Source organism: Rhododendron vialii, chromosome 4a (assembly GCF_030253575.1).
Source record: "Rhododendron vialii isolate Sample 1 chromosome 4a, ASM3025357v1".
NCBI classification, from domain to species: domain Eukaryota; kingdom Viridiplantae; phylum Streptophyta; class Magnoliopsida; order Ericales; family Ericaceae; genus Rhododendron; species Rhododendron vialii.
The window spans coordinates 41,253,368-41,271,372 of record NC_080560.1 but is presented as its reverse complement, the minus strand read 5'-3'; the positions used below and the strand labels follow the sequence as shown (position 1 = coordinate 41,271,372).

Below are 18,005 nucleotides of genomic sequence, written 5' to 3'. Positions count from 1 at the left end.
AGAGAATTTCAAATGACTGCCCCATTGCGTTCAAAACAAGGCGAGTCACGTTTATATTAAAGGGGGACACCACTAACCAATCCACTCGCATCTACATACCCATGTGTAATTAATTGCAATTTGCCACAGCCAACTTTTCCTTGTACAACCTCAATAGTTCACGAGTTTCTTCCTCGTGCCTGTTCAAATGAAGATCCCAAACCAATTTCTTGACAGAAAAGTCCATCGTTATCATGATTTAAGCATGCCTAAAGAATCAGTCATACTTGGTACGTAGTCCCTAACGAAGAAAGGGGAATTTAAAAGAAAAAGAATCAATTAGCATACATGAATAAGAAGTATAACCAAAATCATCCAACAGAAATATTACTCAGTATGGAAAATTCAGAGAATTCACCATAGTTCTCAGCAATGTTCCAAAAACACAGAGAGAACAAATTTGTTTGACCATATGCATGTGTTGTAACAATGAAACGGAATTGACATATCAGAAAAATGACCGAATTGACAAACAAATATCCCAAAATCTAGAATCTGCCACCTAAACAAGACCAAGCTACTCAGATGAAAAGATGATGGTTCATTGCATCAAGCCTTAACCGTTACAAAGCGATAGAGAATTCAGTGCAGCAATGGGGAGCTTCAGACCCTAAATAGGAATGAAAATGGACCACTAGAACTTGCCTCCCGGCAACAAATTTCAATCTATCTCCCACGTGTATTAAAAGATTGAAAATTTAATACCCAATCTTGGAAATGATGATTATTTCCTTGAAGGCAAGTATCATTTAATTTGTGAAGATTCTATCCAAAAAATCAAGTCCACTGGTCCTATTCAAGAAGTTCCATTTATCTTCTATACGAAATTCCAAAACCTAGTCAAAGAATACCAGAATTATTGGGACAATTTGAGTCATCAAACTGAAGACAGAGAAGACCAAGAATCCAACCCAGAGATCAACAGTGATGACAATGGGCAAGATTATTGGGATAAACTGACAAATGAAGAGTTGCAGAATCTGAACAACATGATGGAATTTTAGTCAAAAGAGGTAATCATTCCTGCTTTTGGTCCCACCAGCACCGAAAGCAGAAATAGTCACCTCCCAGTCAGCCATCATTTCACCTTTCGGCCCCATCTGCACCGAAAGTGGAAACAGTCAGCAATCATTTCTGCTTTTGGCCCTACCAGCACCAAAAGCAGGAACAGTTACCTACTTTAGTCACATGGCTGAGTCATTCAGCACTTGTAAAACTCGGGTCCTTATTCTATAAAAGGATTCGAGAAGTCAATAGGCTGAAATAGGCTATTCAAGATAGTAAAAATAGAGTTAGAGAGAGAGAGTAAACAAAGTTTTGGGTTTTCAGAAATTGCTTACTCATACTTAGTCAAGATTAAAGTACTACTTCTGTATTCATTGTGAGTCTGAGCGACAAAAATTTGCTTGATCTTAGCATTAAATTAAAAGGTGTTGAGTCAAGTTCACAAATTAGTAAACCCTGTTATTCTACACGGGCAAAATCCTCCCAAGGGTCTCCAACTCAAACAGATTTTGAAGAAGTTGACCCAAATTTACGTGTTTTACATAAAGATTTTGAAATTGATTTTGATAAATTATACAAAGAATTTAAGTTAAAGAAAAATAAACAAAAAAGAAAAGACTATGCTAATAAATATTCACGATCCAGACAAGCCAAAATAATTGCTCAATGGGAAAACTTCATGAATGAAATAAGAACTGAAATCTACTTTTTTAATTACTTAGAAAAATATTATAAAAGGGCTAAAACTATTACGACAGTTACAAAAAGGGAAAAGAATTCTTACCCCAACAACATATCTTCTCAATCCACTATTAAACCAAATCAAAGTCAAAATATTAAAGAGGCTCAGCCATATGACTAAAGTAGGTGACTGTTCCTGCTTTTGGTGCTAGTAGGGCCAAAAGCAGAAATGATTGCTGACTGTTTCCACTTTCGGTGCAGATGGGGCCAAAAGGTGAAATGATGGCTGATTGGGAGGTGACTGTTTCTGCTTTCGGTGCCAGTGGGACCAAAAGCAGGAATGATTACCTCTTTTGACTAAAATTCCATCATGTTGTCCAGATTTTGCAACTCTTCATTTGTCAGTTTATCCGAATAATCTTGCCCATTGTCATCACTGTTGATCTCTGGGTTGGATCATACTCAGGATCTCTCACCTCACTAACTGATCATTTAGATTGCTTGAATCCTCCAGCTATCCTCCAGCTTCAAACACATTTGATGAAATAAAGAAGGAATAAAAACAACCAATTTAGCATGCATTAAAAAATAGTATGAAACAAAATTATCCAACACAAGTTGGATCACATAATTCACCATATTCTGCAACATAAACTTAAGTATCAGTTTTATCAACACCACCCTGACCCAGACACCCAACAGATGTTTCCCTACATTTTGTTCACAAAATCAAAGACTCACCAAGCTGTTCAGCTGTTCATAGGCGGCGATTCCAACAGTCCTGGAGGAGTTAATAGGCCAGGGTATGAGAAAGTCTCTGGTGGTTTTGGGTTTGGTTACCAAAATGAAGCTAGTAGAAGTATTTTGGATTTCGCAGTGCTTTCAATCTTATAGTTGTGAACGCTAGTGGGTCCAACAGAAGTCTGATAGATTACTTTTTTGTTAGAGACACTCAACGTTTGTAATGCGAAGATTGCAAGACTATCCCCGGAGAGTGCCTAGCTACTGCCACAACATATGGTGTTAGATATTTGCCCACGAACTAGATGGTGGCATCTTTCTTGTTGTTCATATTTCGGTCCTCGCGTTTGCAAAATTTCGGTTCCGTCCCTGCTGGTACCTGTATGCAAACAGAAAGATTCAAACTTGTCTTGTTTTGTTGCGTTGTCCAAATGAATTAAAAACCAAGGGAAGAAGAACTGACGTGTGATTTTGAAAGAAGAAGTTGGGTTTTGCCCAGAACTGAATGACAATTTTCTTCCGGCAAATTTTTCTGCTACTACAATAATCTTTCTCCGTTGAGTTGATTCTTTCCGGTTTTGGTCATCTGGGGAAGAAGAAGAAGATGAAAAAATTACACTTGGCCCCAAACAATTACTTTTGGCCAGAAGGAATTACACACGGTCGCTTTCAATTACTCTTGAACGCGTCTAATTACACTTGGCCGCAATTTATTGAAAGCGTGATCACAATGCACGATTCTGTTGTGTTTTACATTACTTTTGGCTGTATCGAACTACACTTGGCCGCTTTTAATTACTTCTGGACTTGTATTTTTACACTTGGACGGAATTTATTGAAAGCGTGATTACTACACGCGATTCTTTTGTCTTTTACATGATTCTTGGACGGGTTGAATTACTCTTGGCCGCGTCTAAGTACTTCTGGACGCGTTTAATTGCTTCTGGCCGCGATTTTTTTGTAATGGTGTTCATCAGTCGCGCTTTTGTACTATAACTCCGACCCACAAACCATGAAGTAACTCCGACCCACAAACCATGACTTCATGGAGGCCAACTTCTTTTTCAGTTGAAACCCTGAAAAAATACAGACCTAATTAAAGGACCAAATTCCTCACTCAGCTCTCTCTCTCTCTCACACACACACACACACACACAGTAATCGGTCCAAGAATCAAGAACTCTCTTTGCAATGGGAACCACAGCAGTCGAGCAAAACCAGGTTCGGTCTCTCTTGAATTCTTTTGGAGGCTGTTTGGCTACACGTTATTACTCCCAATTAAGCAAAAATCAACAAGCAAGAACTGACAAGAAATTCTGATTAATAGATTTATAGTTTTGTCGCCACAATTCTGTACAGGTTTATAGATACTCAGCATCTGGAATTACATTAACGTGACTACAACGACCTAGAAATTATGATTCGTGTGTACTTTAGGTTTATGCCCAACCTCATTTACTATCCATTTAGCCGAATGGGTGAGAAAAGAAAAGAAAAGAAATTGTTGTGCTTTGATTAAGAAAAAAAGAGAAATTGTAGTGCTTTGATTTATTCATACCACTTAAAGATGTTCGGAAGCTAGTCATTTTTGTAATGTTCATGTCGACGCGTACCAAAAACATTTTAAAAGCAAATAGACGTATAAACAATGCTAAGGCTAGTGTTATTAGTTCTATGGTTGATGCGGATATTAGAGGCGTAAAGACGAATTCTTTCTTGGTTGAAGAAGTTGGTGGTCTATTGAATGCCGTGTTAACACAGTAAGACTGCCCGAATTTTATCAGTACATGAATGATGAAATTGATTGGAAAAAGGTTATGCACAAACTGTGTTATCCCGTGTCTTATTACTCAGAAGAATTGGATGAGAATCATCGGCTAGCAAAATTTTTTTTGTTGGAACGATGGAAGATCTAAGCTAGATTATGATTGCTTTGGTAACGTGGTATGTCATACTATATACCGAACAAATAAATATTACCCGATCTTGCTCCTTTTGTAGGTATGCTTGTGCCTTCCTCTTGAACGAGAGTACTTATACATTTACTTGGTAGTTTGAGACTTTTTCGAGACAATGGGTTACAAAGCCCCGAAGAATATTTTCACTGATCAATGTTAATGGCAATGCTATCAAAAAAATGTTTCCTAATACCTGTCATCGTCTTTGTTCATGGCATATCTCGAAATATGCAACTCAAAGGCTCAGGGTCTATACTCAAATCCAGAGTTCATGAGTTTGTTTTAAGGTGCTTGAATGATTCTGAAACAGAGGTAGAAGTTGAACCGACTTCGGCTGCAACTGTCAGAAACTTCCGTCTTGCTAAGAGTAGATGGCTTAGGATGATCGATGGGTTTGAAGAAATTTTTTTTTCTGCCTTTAGTATGGATATTCTCACTTGCCGGATAATTTCCACTCAACACACTGGAAGTATGGACAATGTTCTTTGTAACATGTCTTGTAGAACTATGAACTTCACAGAAATGGTCCATCATTATGAAGAACAATGTGAGTTAGCAGCTGAAGGCATAAACTGTTGATGCAGGCAGCTAAAGTCTACACGATAAAAATTTAAGATTTAAGTCCCAATGAGGGGGGCTTTTGATAGTAATTTTTTCAGTTGTTGTTTCCACAAACATCATCTTTTGTTACTGTGTATCTTGTTTGATTCTCTGATCTTAGTTTAGAGTAGGCTGACTTATAGTAACTTCATAATCTTCTGCATGGCTCTCAATTCGTTTTCAGTTATTATGTGGTGAAGTGCTCATAAAAGCTTTAATAGTTGACAGCTTAGGCTGTGCTGCTTGCTCTAATTAATTTTTTCGATCCTTGCTTTGTAGGAGAAGTCAAGAGAGCTCAAGCGAATTGCTTCCCTAAAGTTGGAGAGATCAGGGCAGATGGATTAATGATATGTTGTCAGATCGTTTTGTCCCCTTTCTTGACTACTAAACATGCCCGTGGTGTATGTATCAATTATGCGCTTCATCATCTATTGTCTCTAGCAGGTGAAGCAAAAATCGTTCTTCTATCACCTTCCTGATTCGTTGCCCAGAAAGCATGTTTTCCAAGAAGAGAAAAGAACATGGTTTATTCACATGGAAGTGTGTACTTGGAGGGTTTCTGATAAGTTGTGTTTACCAGAATGTCCTGCTGCACAAATCAGGGATCAAACCTCTAAGATCCACTCTAACAACCGGATATAGGGTATTTGGCTCCAAAATACCTTCAATACGGGAAAGCACTCAGAGAAAACTGATGTTTTCTGCTATGGAGTTGTGATTCTCGAATTGGTGTGCAAAAAGAGGCCGATTGATAGAGAAAATTTTAGCCAAAAGATGGTGAATTTGGTTGATTTGGTTTGGGGGTTGTACTCCGAAGGGAAGGTGGTTGAGGCGGCGGATGAGAGGCTAAAGGGGGAGTTCGAGGTGGGGGGAAATGGAGAAGCTTTTGCTTCTGAGGTGAACCTGGATAGCACTGAAAGGCCATCTCTATGACTATGAGGAGGGTTTTGCAGATTTTGAACAATGAAGCAGAGATGGTTGTTGCGCCAAAGTTGAAGCCGTGTCTCAGTTTCTCTTGTGGAGTGTCATTGAGTCTTGAAGAAATTGTTTTAGATGGAGAAGAGGAAATTCAGACACCAGGACACATGTTTGAGATCAAAATGTGTGAAATAGAAATAGTAGTGGTCAATTCAGCCATGTTTAAATGACAATAAGTTCAATGGCCTCTGTTTGGTTTTCTGTTGTATGTTGAGGAGTACATGGCTATCTGGTCTTCCACAATAGTTCAGCTAATCTACAAATTTTCCCATGGTTTTGGTCTTCCCTCTTTTTTCTGTTTGTTGAGAGTGGATTATGTACTTAGATGAGTAGTACTACTTTTCTTATTGCACACTAATTTCAGTTTCATTCGAATGTTGACGATATTATTTTAGACGGGGAGGAAGAAAGTGAGACACTAAATCACTTGTTTGAGATCAAAGTTGGGTGAAGTAGAGGATGTCATGTTTCTGTTAATGTCATGTTTCTTCAATGTCACATGATCTATCAGCCTCCATCTTCACAGCCACGATGCGAGCAACCGGACTCTATTTTAACATTCTTTCTAATCTTGCTGCTTGATAGAGGTAAGCCCATTCAGGATGCTCCATAATTCTGCTTCAAAAGGAGAGCTATTCGGCAAGCGTTGAAGTAGCCTGACCCCCGAATCACCTCCTTTTCTCTGAAAACTCGGCTGCACCCAGCTGCACCTTGGTTGCCCTTGGCACTTCGATCCATAGGTATTCAGCTCGAGCAAACCAACTGGAAAAAAACCATGCTGTTTATCTAATGTTTCTGCATCTAGTAGGAAAATTCAGATTAAAAGCCTCCTTGATTTCACTGACATACTTGAAGATAAAAGACATTAAAGTAGTTATATCGCCGCCAAAATTCTCAAAACCTTTACTTTTTTCCAAGATTTCCAAAAATGCCCGATAATGAAAGTAAATAAAATGTTTCAAGGAACATTACCATGAGACTTAGAGAAACTTTCTTGAGACTGTTCACACACCAATAATCCATGGGATATTCTGATTAGTCTGGACAACTTGCATAATACCAAATTTAGTCCAGATATCTTTGTACCAAACCCATGTTCTGAATAGATGATTTAGATATTCCTTACTGAAAATTAAATCTAAAGTAAATGAGGTCCATAGTTAGGCCCCTTAATTCTCTTTGTTTTTGTTCTTTTAATTTGAACCAAGAAAATCCTAATCTATGCTATCCGAGGGGAAAGGGGATGGGGTTTGAACCCTCGCCAAATGAGAAGCTCATTATACCTGCTCTACCAACTGATCTAGGAGGCATCTTCTTAATGCTCATGGTTGATTATTCAAAAAAATTCCATGAAGACAGATCCAAAGAAAAACTTGTACTTATGTTGATAATTTTCAATTTCCAAATCCAAGCCCAATAGGGCTGGCATTGTCTTCAGAAGTTCACAAATCATAAGCAGTTTCTAACACTTAAAATTTCAATGGTAATACCTTTCCAGCAAGGAGTGTCCGACAGTTAATTGATTTCGGCAACGTGGAACTTCCACTTCGTTCATCAGAAAAAAAAACGGATAGCTCAAACTTGCTTACAAACAGAGAATTTCAAATGACTGCCCCATTGCGTTCAAAACAAGATGAGTCACGTTTATATTAAAGGGGGACACCACTAACCAATCCACTCGCATCCACATACCCATAGCCAACTTTTCCTTATACAAGACCAAGCTACACAGATGAAAAGATGATGGTACATTGCATCACGACTTAACCGTTACAAAGCGATAGAGAATTCAGTGTAGCAATGGGGAACTTCAGACCCTAAATAGGAATGAAAATGGACAACTAGAACTTGCCTCCCGGCAACAAATTTCAATCTATCTCCCACGTGTATTAAAAGATTTGACAATTTAATACCCACAAGCTAAATTCAAGGAAGCAAAATAACAGGACAATTGCATGTCAAGCAGGCACATTAACAATTAATCACTCCATTATGATCCCATACCCATGTTCTTAGTTTTACTTTTACCATATCGACGTACCCGAATCGCACCAGTACACACGTACTCATATATGTTCACGGGCTCATAGTCAGGATCTCTCACCTCTCTAACTGATCATTTAGATTGCTTGAATCCTCCAGCTTCAAACACATTTGATGAAATAAAGAAGGAATAAAAACAACCAATTTAGCATGCATTTAAAAATAGTATGAAACAAAATTATCCAACACAAGTTGGGTCACATAATTCACCATATTCCGCAACGTAAACTTAAGTATCAGTTTTATCAAGACCACCCTGAACCAGACACCCAACAGATGTTTCCCTACATTTTGTTCACTAAATCAAAGACTCACCAAGCTGTTCAGCTGTTCATAGGTGGCGATTCCAACGGTCCTGGAGGAGTTAATAGGCCAGGGTATGAGAAAGTCTCTGGTGGTTTTGGGTTTGGTGACCAAAATGAAGCTAGTAGAAGTATTTTGGATTTCTCAGTGCTTTCGATCTTATAGTAGTTGTGAACGCTAGTGGGTCCAACAGAAGTTGATAGATTACTTTTTTGTTAGAGACACTCAACGTTTGTTACGAAAAGATTGCAAGATTATCCCCGGAGAGTGCCTAGCTACTGCCGCAACATATGGTGTTAGATATTTGCCCACGAACTAGACGGTGGCATCTTTCTTGTTGTTCATATTTCGGCCCTCGCGTTTGCAAAATTCCGATTCCATCCCTGCTGGTAGCTGTATGCAAACAGAAAGATTCAAACTTGTCTTGTTTTGTTGCATTGTCCAAATGAATTAAACACCAAGGGAAGAAGAACTGACGTGTGATTTTGAAAGAAGAAATTGGGTTTTGCCCAGAACTGAACTGACAATTTTCTTCCAGCAATTCTTTCTGCTACGACAATAATCTTTCTCCGTTGAGTTGATTCTTTTTGGTTTTGGTCATCTGGGGAGGAAGAAGAAGAAGATGAAAAAATAACACTTGGGAGCGAACAATTACTTTTGGACGCTTTAAATTACACTTGGCCGCAATTTATTAAAAGCGTGATTACTACGCCCGATTCTATTGGGTTTTACATGATTCTTGGCCGCGTCAAATTACATTTGGCCGCTTTTAATTACTCTTGGCCGTGTCTAACTACAGTTGGCCGCAATTTATTGAAAGCGTGATTACTTCGCCCGATTCTATTGGGTTTTACATGATTCTTGGCCGCGTCATATTACACTTGGCCGCTTCTAATTACTCTTGGCCGCGTCTAACTACAGTTGGCCGCAATTTACTGAAAGCGTGATTACGATGCACGATTCTCTTGTGTTCTAAAAAATTCACGCCGCTTCTAATTGCCTCAGGCCGCTTCTAATTGCTCTTGGCCGCGATAGTTTGTAATCGTTTTCATCAGTCACGCTTTTGTACTATATCTCCGAGCCACGAACCATGACTTCATGGCGGCCTACTTTTTTCAGTTGAAACCCTGAAAAAATACAGACCTAATTAAAGGACCAAATTCCTCACCCAGCTCTCTCTCTCTCTCTCTCTCTCTCTCTCTCTCTCACACACGCGCACAGTGATCGGTCCAAGAATCAAGAACTCTCTTTGCAATGGGAACCACAACATTCAAGCAAAACCAGGTTCGGTCTCTCTTGAATTCTTTTGGAGGCTGTTTGGCTACACGTTTTTACTCCCAATTAAGCAAAAAACAAGAAGCAAGAACTGACAAGAAATTCTGATTAATAGATTTATAGTTTTGTCGCCACAATTCTGTATAGGTTTATAGATACTCAGCATCTGGAATTCCATTAACGTGACTACAACGACCTAGAAATTATGATTCGTGTGTACTTTAGGTTTATGCCCAACCTCATTTACTGTCCATTTGGCCGAATGGGTGAGAAAAGAAAAGAAATTGTGGTGCTTTGATTAAGAAAAGAAGAGAAATTGTAGTGCTTTGATTTATTCATACCACTTAAAGATGTTCGGAAGCTAGTCATTTTTGTAATGTTCATGTCGACATGTACCAAAAACATTTTAAAAGCAAATAGACATATAAACAATGCTAATGCTAGTGTTGTTAGTTCTATGGTTGATGCGGATATTAGAGGCGTAAAGACAAATTCTTTCTTGGTTGAAGAAGTTGGTGGTCTATTGAATGCCGTGTTAACACAGTAAGACTGCCCGAATTTTATCAGTACATGAATGATGAATTTGATTGGAAAAAGGTGATGCACAAACTGTGTTATCCCGTGTCTTATCACTTAGAAGAATTGGATGAGGATCATCGGCTAGCAAAATTTTTTTGGTTGGAAAGATGGAAGATCTAAGCTAGATTATGATTGCTTTGGTGACATAGTATGTCATACTACATACCAAACAAATAAATATAACACGATCTTGCTCCTTTTGTAGGTATGCTTGTAGCTTCCTCTTGAATGAGATTACTGATACATTTACTTGGTAGTTTGAGACTTTTTTGAGACAATGGGTCACAAAGCACCGAAGAATATTTTCACTGATCAATGTTAATGGCAATGCTATCAAAAAGATGTTTCCTAATACCTGTCATCGTCTTTGTTCATGGCATATCTCGAAATATGCAACTCATAGGCTGGGGGTCTATACTCAAATCCAGAGTTCATGAGTTTGTTTTTAAGGTTCTTGAATAATTCTGAAACAGAGGTAGAAGTTGAACCTACTTGGGCTGTCTGAAACTTCCGTCTTGCTAAGAATAGATGGCTTAGGATGATCGATGGGTTTGGAGAAAAAATGTTGTCTGCCTTTAGTATGGATATTCTCACTTTTTTTTTTTGTTGTTGATAAGCATGGATAATTTCCTCTCAACACACTAGAAGTATGGACTATGTTCTTCGTAACATGTCTTGTAGAACTAAAGTGTACACGATAAAAATTCTACACGATAAAGTCTACATGATGAAGTATGGCAGCTAAAGTCTACACGAAAAAAATTTACGATCTAAGTCCCAATGAGGGAGGGCTTTTGATAGTAATTTTTTTAGTTGTTTCCACAAACATTATCTTTTGTTACTGTGTATCTTGTTTGATTCTTTGATCTTAGTTTAGAGTAGGCTGACTTCTCGGTAACTTCATAATCTTCTGCATGGCTCTGAATTCGTTTTCAGTTAATTATGTGGCAAAGTGCTCATAAAAGCTTTAATAGTTGATGGCTTAGGCTATGCTGCTTGCTTTAATTAATTTTTCCGATCCTTGCTTTGTAGGAGAAGTCAAGAGAGCTGAAGCAAATTGCTTCCCTAAAGTTGGAGAGATCAGGGCAGATGGATTAATGATATATTGTCAGATTGTTTTGTCCCCTTTCTTAACTACTAATAATGCCAGTGGTATATGTATAAATTGTGCGCTTCATTATCTATTGTCTCTAGCAGGTGAAGCAAAAATCGTTCTTCTATCACCTACCTGATTTGTTGCCCATAAAGCATGTTTTCCAAGAAGAGAAAGGAACATGGTTTGTTCACATGGAATTGTGTGCTCGGAGGGTTTCTGATAAGTTGTGTTTACCAGAATGTCCTGCTGCACAAATCAGGGATCAAACCTCTAAGATCCACTGTAACGATCAGATATAGGGTATTTGGCTCCAAAGTACCTTCAATACAGGAAAGCACTCAGAGAAAACTGATGTTTTCAGCTATAGAGTTGTGATTCTCGAATTGGTGTGCAAAAAGAGGTCGATTGATAGAGAAAATTTTAGCCAAAAGATGGTGAATTTGGTTGATTCGGTTTGGGGGTTGTACTCCGAAGGGAAGGTGGTTGAGGCGGCGGATGAGAGGCTAAAGGGGGAGTTCGAGGTGGGGGGAAATGGAGAAGCTTTTGCTTCTGAGTTTGACTACGCGAACCTGGATAGCTTTGCAAGGCCATTTCTATGAGGAGGGTTTTGCAGATTTTGAACAATGAAGCAGAGGTGGTTATTGTGCCAAAATTGAAGCCAAGTCTCAGTTTCTCCTGTGGAGTGTCATTGAGTCATGATGATATTGTTTTAGATGGAGAAGAGGACATTCAGACACCAGGACACATGTTTGAGATCAATATGTGTGAAATAGAAATAGCAGTGGTCAATTCAGCCATGTTTAAATGACAATAAGTTCAATGGCCTCTGGTTTTCTGTTGTATGCTGAGGAATAAATGGCTATCTGGTCTTCCACAATAGTTCAGCTAATCTGTAATTTTTCCCATGTTTTTGGTCTTCCCTCTTTTTTTTGTTTGTTGAGAGTGGATTATGTACTTAGATGAGTAGTATACTTCTCTTATTGCACACTAATTTCAATTTCATTCGAATGTTGACGATATTATTTTAGACGGGGAGGAAGAAAGTGAGACACTAAATCAAACAACTAAATCACTTGTTTGAGATCAAAGTTGGATGAAGTGGAGGATGTCATGTTTCTGTTACTGTAGTGCAGATGCGGATTCTTTTCATTCTTTTGTTTTTGACTTTGATTGGCAGAAATTTTTGTTTTGTTTGTTTAGTTAAGCTGTATGGAAGATTATAAGATGAAGTCCGTTGGCCTGAGTTCAAAACTAATGAATTGAACTGTTTGGTCCTCAACTTATTGATCTATACTCCATTTGTGTCCTCCGGGTGTTATGGTGTAACAGGAATCGTCGTGTGTATCAAGGGTCTTCCTTTTCACTTTTCAGTGGATGAGGCTTCAAGGGAGGTTGGCAGCTTATTTAGTTCGCTACCAAATCATCAGAGCAGATGTCTTGAACAAGTGTAGAAATTCTGTTCTTTGCATTAGCTACCACGGTGGAGGTCTTGGCCGGTATCATGGCTCTTCAATGGGCTAGGAGTGCTTGGATTCACAATGTGGAGATAATGAAAGATTACATGACATGGTTATGAATCTTATGATTAACTTAGGTAAATAACAAGTACTGTATCAATCCTCAACCATTACATAGTGACAGTCATTTCTGTATCAATCCTCAACCATTACATAGTGCAGTCATTCGATTTCTTTTTCTTTTCTTGCTTCAAAGGAAATCGGAACAAATGGAACAGAAAAAAATTTAAAGTTCTTTTAAATTCTATATTACAACTGCATGGAATTCCTTCCATCTTTTTTTTTTTTTTTTGATCTGCGGAATTCCTTCATCTTGGGGGTCTGTCATTGGCACCATTGAAGGTCTTGACCTCCACCAATCTTGGCAAGTTTGTCTGCCACCTTGTTAGCCTCCCTTAAATAATGTCGTATGGTGTAGTTCTGGGACTTCATCAGTTGTGGACATTTCTTCAATGTCACATGATCTATCAGCCTCCATCTTCACAGCCACGATGCAAGCAATCGGACTCTATTTCAACATTCTTTCAAATCTTGCTGCTTGATAGAGGTAAGCCCATTCAGGATGCTCCATAATTCTGCTTCAAAAGGAGAGCTGTTCAGCAAGCGTCTGAAGTAGCCTGACCCCCGAATCACCTCCTTGTCTCTGAAAACTCGGCTGCACCCAGCTGCGCGCACCTTGATTGCCCTTGGCACTTCCATAGGTATTCAGCTCGAGCAAACCAACTGGAAAAGACCATGTATTAATCTAATGTTTCTGCATCTAGTAGGAATATTCAGATTAAAAGCCTCCTTGATTTCATTGACATACTTGAAGATAAAAGACATTAAAGTAGTCATATCACCGCCAAAATTCTTAAAACCTTTACTTTTTTCCAAGATTACCAAAAATGCCCGATGTTGAAAGTAAATAAAACATTCCAAGGAACATTACCATGAGACTTATAGAAACTTTCTTGAGACTGTTTACACACCAATAAACCATGGGATATTCTGATTAGTCTGGACAACCTGCATAATACCAAATTTAGTCCAGATATCTTTGTAGCAAACCCATGTTCTGAATAGATGATTTATATATTCCTTACTGAAAATAAAATCTAAAGTAAATGAGGTCCATAGTTAGGCCCCTTAATTCTCTTTATTTTTGTTCTTTTTATTGGAACCAAGAAAATCCTAATCTATACTATCCTAGGGGAGAGGGGAGTGGGGGATGGGTTTGAACCCTCGTCAAATGATAAGCTCATTACCTGCTCTACCACTGATCTAGGAGGCATCTTCTTACTGCTCATGGTTGATTATTCAAAAAAATTCCATGAAGACGGATCGAAAGAAATCCTTGTACTTATTTTGATAATTTTCAATTTCCAAATCCAAGCCCAATAGGGCTGGTATTGTCTTCCGAAGTCCACAAATCATAAGCAGATTCAACACCTAAACATATAAATGGTAATACCTTTCCAGCAAGGAGTGTCCGACAGGCGACCGTTAATTGATTTCGGCAACGTGGAAATCCACTTCGTTCATCGGAAGGAAAACGGATAGCTCAAACTTGCTTACAAACAGAGAATTTCAAATGACTGCCCCATTGTGTTCAAAACAAGGCTAGTCAGGTTTATATTAAAGGGGGACACCACTAACCAATCCACTCGCATCCACATACCCATATGTAATTAATTGCAATTTGCCATAGCCATCTTTTCCTTATACAACCTCAATAGTTCACGAGTTTCTTCCTCGTGCCAGTTCAAATGAAGATCCCAAACCAATTTATTGACAGAAAAGTCCATCATTATCATGATTTAAGCATGCCTAAAGAATCAGTCATACTTAGTAGTCCCTAACCCAGAAAAGGGAATTTAAAAGGAAGAGAATCAATTAGCATACATGAATAAGAAGAATAAGCAAAATCATCCAGCTGAAATATTACACGGTATGGAAAATTCGGAGTATTCACCACAGTTCTCAAAAATGAACTTGGAAGCCAATAGGCATAGCGAAACCTAAATTTCACATCAATCTAACAAACACACAAAGGGAACAACTTTGTTTGACCATATGCATGTGTTGTCACAATGAATCAAAATTGACATATCAGAAAAATGACCGAATTGACACACGAAAAGATGATGGTGCATTGCATCAAGCCTTAACCGTTACAAAGAGAGAGAGAATTCAGTGTAGCAATCGGAAACTTCAGGACCCTTCACAGGAATGAAAACGGATAACTATACCTTGCCTATCGGCAACAAATTTAAATTTATCTCCCACGTGTACTAAAAATTGAAAATTTAATACCCACAAGCTAAATTCAAGGAAGCAAAATAACAGGACAATTGCATGTCAAGCAGGCACATTATTATTAACCACTCCATTATCATCCCATACCCATTTTCTTAGTTTTACTTTTACCGTATCGACATACCCGAATCGCACCAGTACACGCGTACTCATATATATGTTCACAGGCTCATAGTCAGGATCTCTCACCTCACTAACTGATCATTTAGATTGCTTGCAATCCTCCAGCTTCAAACACATTTGATGAAATAAAGAAGGAAAAAACAACCGATTTAGCATGCATTAAGAAATAGTATGAAACAAAATTATCCAACACAAGTTGGATCACATAATTCACCATATTCCGCAACATAAACTTCAGGAAGAATTGCATGTCCAATTCACCATAATCACCATTTTCTACGACATCAATTTCACTTGCCTAATTGTATGCAAAAGGAGAGAATTCAACATACACAAGTTAAATATAAGGAAGAAAATAACAGGACAATTGCATGTCCAGTTAATGTATTAACCAGTCCATTCTCATGTCATGCCCACATCCTAATTATCTTGCAAGTGCCAACTTTTCCTCATACAACTTCAATAGCTCAGGAGCTTCTTCCTTAGCCAAATTGACAACCTTCTGTACGAACCACATTTCAGTAGACTTCAGCATCTTAATGCTAATATTTGGTTTCTTAATCAGACCTTTTGCTTGCAACGCTCGATAAACCACACACCTAGGTACAATCCTCTTCTCGAAACTCAATGATAGGAATAGTGGATATTTAACAACTAACAAATAATCCAAACCCATTTTATTGACCAAAAAGTCCATCACTCTCGTGATCTTGTCCTCAGACTTCGTCATAAACCATGGATACTTCCCAAAAGCCACAAGAATCTCATTTTCGGACAAACCCCACTTCTTATAAACCTCAAACTTCTTCTCCCAAGCAAGTTTACTCAATGAGTTCATTGCGTGAACTGCTACAACAAAGTTAAATCGCAGTGGGTTAAAATCCATTCCCTTTACCTCCTCCACAATCTGTCTAAATCTGTCACACCTCGTCATGAATGTTCTCGGTTGGCGCGTCAGCAAGAATGCGACTTTCACATCTGGCACGCCGACCTCCCGGAGAATGTCAACATTGGGTGCCATACGAGACTCGAGATCAACCAAAAGCGGCCGACCAGCAAAGCGTTTAATAGCAGATAACGTTCTCTCCTCAGATCCAATCAAATCCTTAAGAAAATAAAAAACTGGAATGATTTGGTTTTCTAAGCTTTTTCTAAGAAGGTCTGGCGTCTTTGACAGTATTTTGACAACATCTGCGCTTGAAAAGCCTTTAGATTTGAAAAATTCGAGTTTGGGCAAAAGGGTTTTCTCTGGATTGTACACAATGACTTGGGGGGCATTTCTGATGATATTTGAAGCTTGGGTATTGGTGAAGCCATGGTTGCGGAAGAATGCGATAACAGAGTCGGGTTTTTCTGGGGTTTCGAAATTGAGGAGCTTTGATGCTGTTATGGCCTTTTCAAGAGGAAACCCACATGAGTTTATGAGGTAATTCACAGTGAACGAGTGTCGGTTTGGTGTTTGATCAGTGGATGCGAGAGATGATGAAAAGGGGCGGAATTGATCGAAGTAGAAATGGTGGGTTGGTGAATTCCTGATAGCAGATCTCACTTTGTGTAACGCATTGCCGATTATATTATGCATTGCAGAAAAATTGGCAAAGAATGTTCAGTTACTGACCTGATCAGCAGAGGAAATCTTCACGAGTTTGAAGAACCCTCCCTCCCGCAAGAATACCTGGCAAGCAGTACAATAAAACCCTAAACCCTAGATCCTTCCAGGGAAGGGTGGAAAAATTATTCAGTTTCGCATATGCCCGGATCACTTTACCACACGTTGTGTTGGTCATCGTGTCACATTCAAATTGAAATTCGAACACACCATACCGATCCTTAATATATACGGATTCCACCAAAGATGTGAACATATGTAAAGTGTTTGTATATGCGCGCGTAGTTAAATAATAATTGTGCGGTGAATAATCTAAATTGAACCAATTTCTTTGTTATATGCCTTTTTTTTTTTTGGAGATATCTTTATTATCTATTATTCAAAAACAGGCAATTTCTCTTAAAAACTATAACGAGTTTTTCGTTCCTATATTCTTTAACAGCCCTTGTCCTCGATTATTTAAAAAAAAATTGTTTTCATTTTAAAAGAATTGCATTTGTTAGTTTTTTGTTAATTTTTTAAGAATTATTTCTTCGTAGAGACGAAAGGAATCTAAAAAGTTAAAAATTACGATTAAAATTCAATTTTTTGAATAAAGAAGAAAAATTGACTTATTAGCTTATTTTTGTCTTTATTCAAAAAAATTGAGTTTCGGTCATAATTTTTTACTCGTACTTTTTAGATTCATTTCATCATGACGAAGTAATATTCCTCAAAAAATTGACAAAAAACTAACACATGCAAATTTTTTTTGATTCAATTCGGGACATTTTAGAGACACTTTGGGGACAATCAGATTGTCCCAGAGTGGCCCCAAATATTTAAAAAAAATCATGACATGTTGAGATTAAATGTTGGACACTGGTATTTTGCTTCGCGGGTGCTACGTTGGTGAAATCCTTTCTTGAACATCACCATTGATGGGGGAAGTAATTTGTTACAGAGAGAGATGGGGACCTTACAAAGCATGTTAGGAATCTGGGGCAACTAAAATTCCATCTTCATGGTCTGAACAATTGATATATGTCAGCAGATGGGAAGATTATACGACATCGAATCTGGAATTTGAGGACAATAATACCCTCTTTCTTCTTTCGATGAAATAGACGAAGAACGCAGTACCAAAGAATTCACCATAGTAAACAAAGAGGGCTTGGAAG

The 18,005-nt window shown here is 38.3% G+C and overlaps 1 protein-coding gene and 4 long non-coding RNA genes across 5 annotated transcripts; 2 read left to right on the top strand and 3 right to left on the bottom strand.

Annotated features, from left to right (window-relative positions):
* The first annotated feature begins 3,455 nt into the window (after positions 1-3,455).
* Positions 3,456-6,444, top strand: LOC131322103 (uncharacterized). The gene is made up of 2 exons (XR_009198693.1): positions 3,456-3,687; positions 5,304-6,444. It is a non-coding gene; the product is annotated as an uncharacterized LOC131322103 (long non-coding RNA).
* Positions 6,445-6,493: 49 nt separating this feature from the next.
* LOC131322105 (uncharacterized) lies at positions 6,494-7,678 on the bottom strand. The gene is made up of 3 exons (XR_009198694.1): positions 6,975-7,678; positions 6,777-6,797; positions 6,494-6,712 (listed from the first exon to the last, which is right to left on the bottom strand). It is a non-coding gene; the product is annotated as an uncharacterized LOC131322105 (long non-coding RNA).
* Positions 7,679-9,448: 1,770 nt separating this feature from the next.
* On the top strand, positions 9,449-12,386 carry LOC131322106 (uncharacterized). The gene is made up of 2 exons (XR_009198695.1): positions 9,449-9,632; positions 11,235-12,386. It is a non-coding gene; the product is annotated as an uncharacterized LOC131322106 (long non-coding RNA).
* A 479-nt stretch (positions 12,387-12,865) lies between these two features.
* Positions 12,866-16,943, bottom strand: LOC131322101 (uncharacterized). Its single transcript, XR_009198691.1, has 3 exons — positions 16,855-16,943; positions 13,747-15,341; positions 12,866-13,538 (listed from the first exon to the last, which is right to left on the bottom strand). It is a non-coding gene; the product is annotated as an uncharacterized LOC131322101 (long non-coding RNA).
* LOC131322093 (transcription termination factor MTERF9, chloroplastic-like) lies at positions 15,371-17,099 on the bottom strand. The gene has a single exon (XM_058353247.1). The coding sequence runs from the start codon at positions 16,816-16,818 to the stop codon at positions 15,661-15,663; it is 1,158 nt and encodes a 385-aa protein (XP_058209230.1). The 5' UTR covers positions 16,819-17,099; the 3' UTR covers positions 15,371-15,660.
* Between the last annotated feature and the right edge of the window lie 906 nt (positions 17,100-18,005).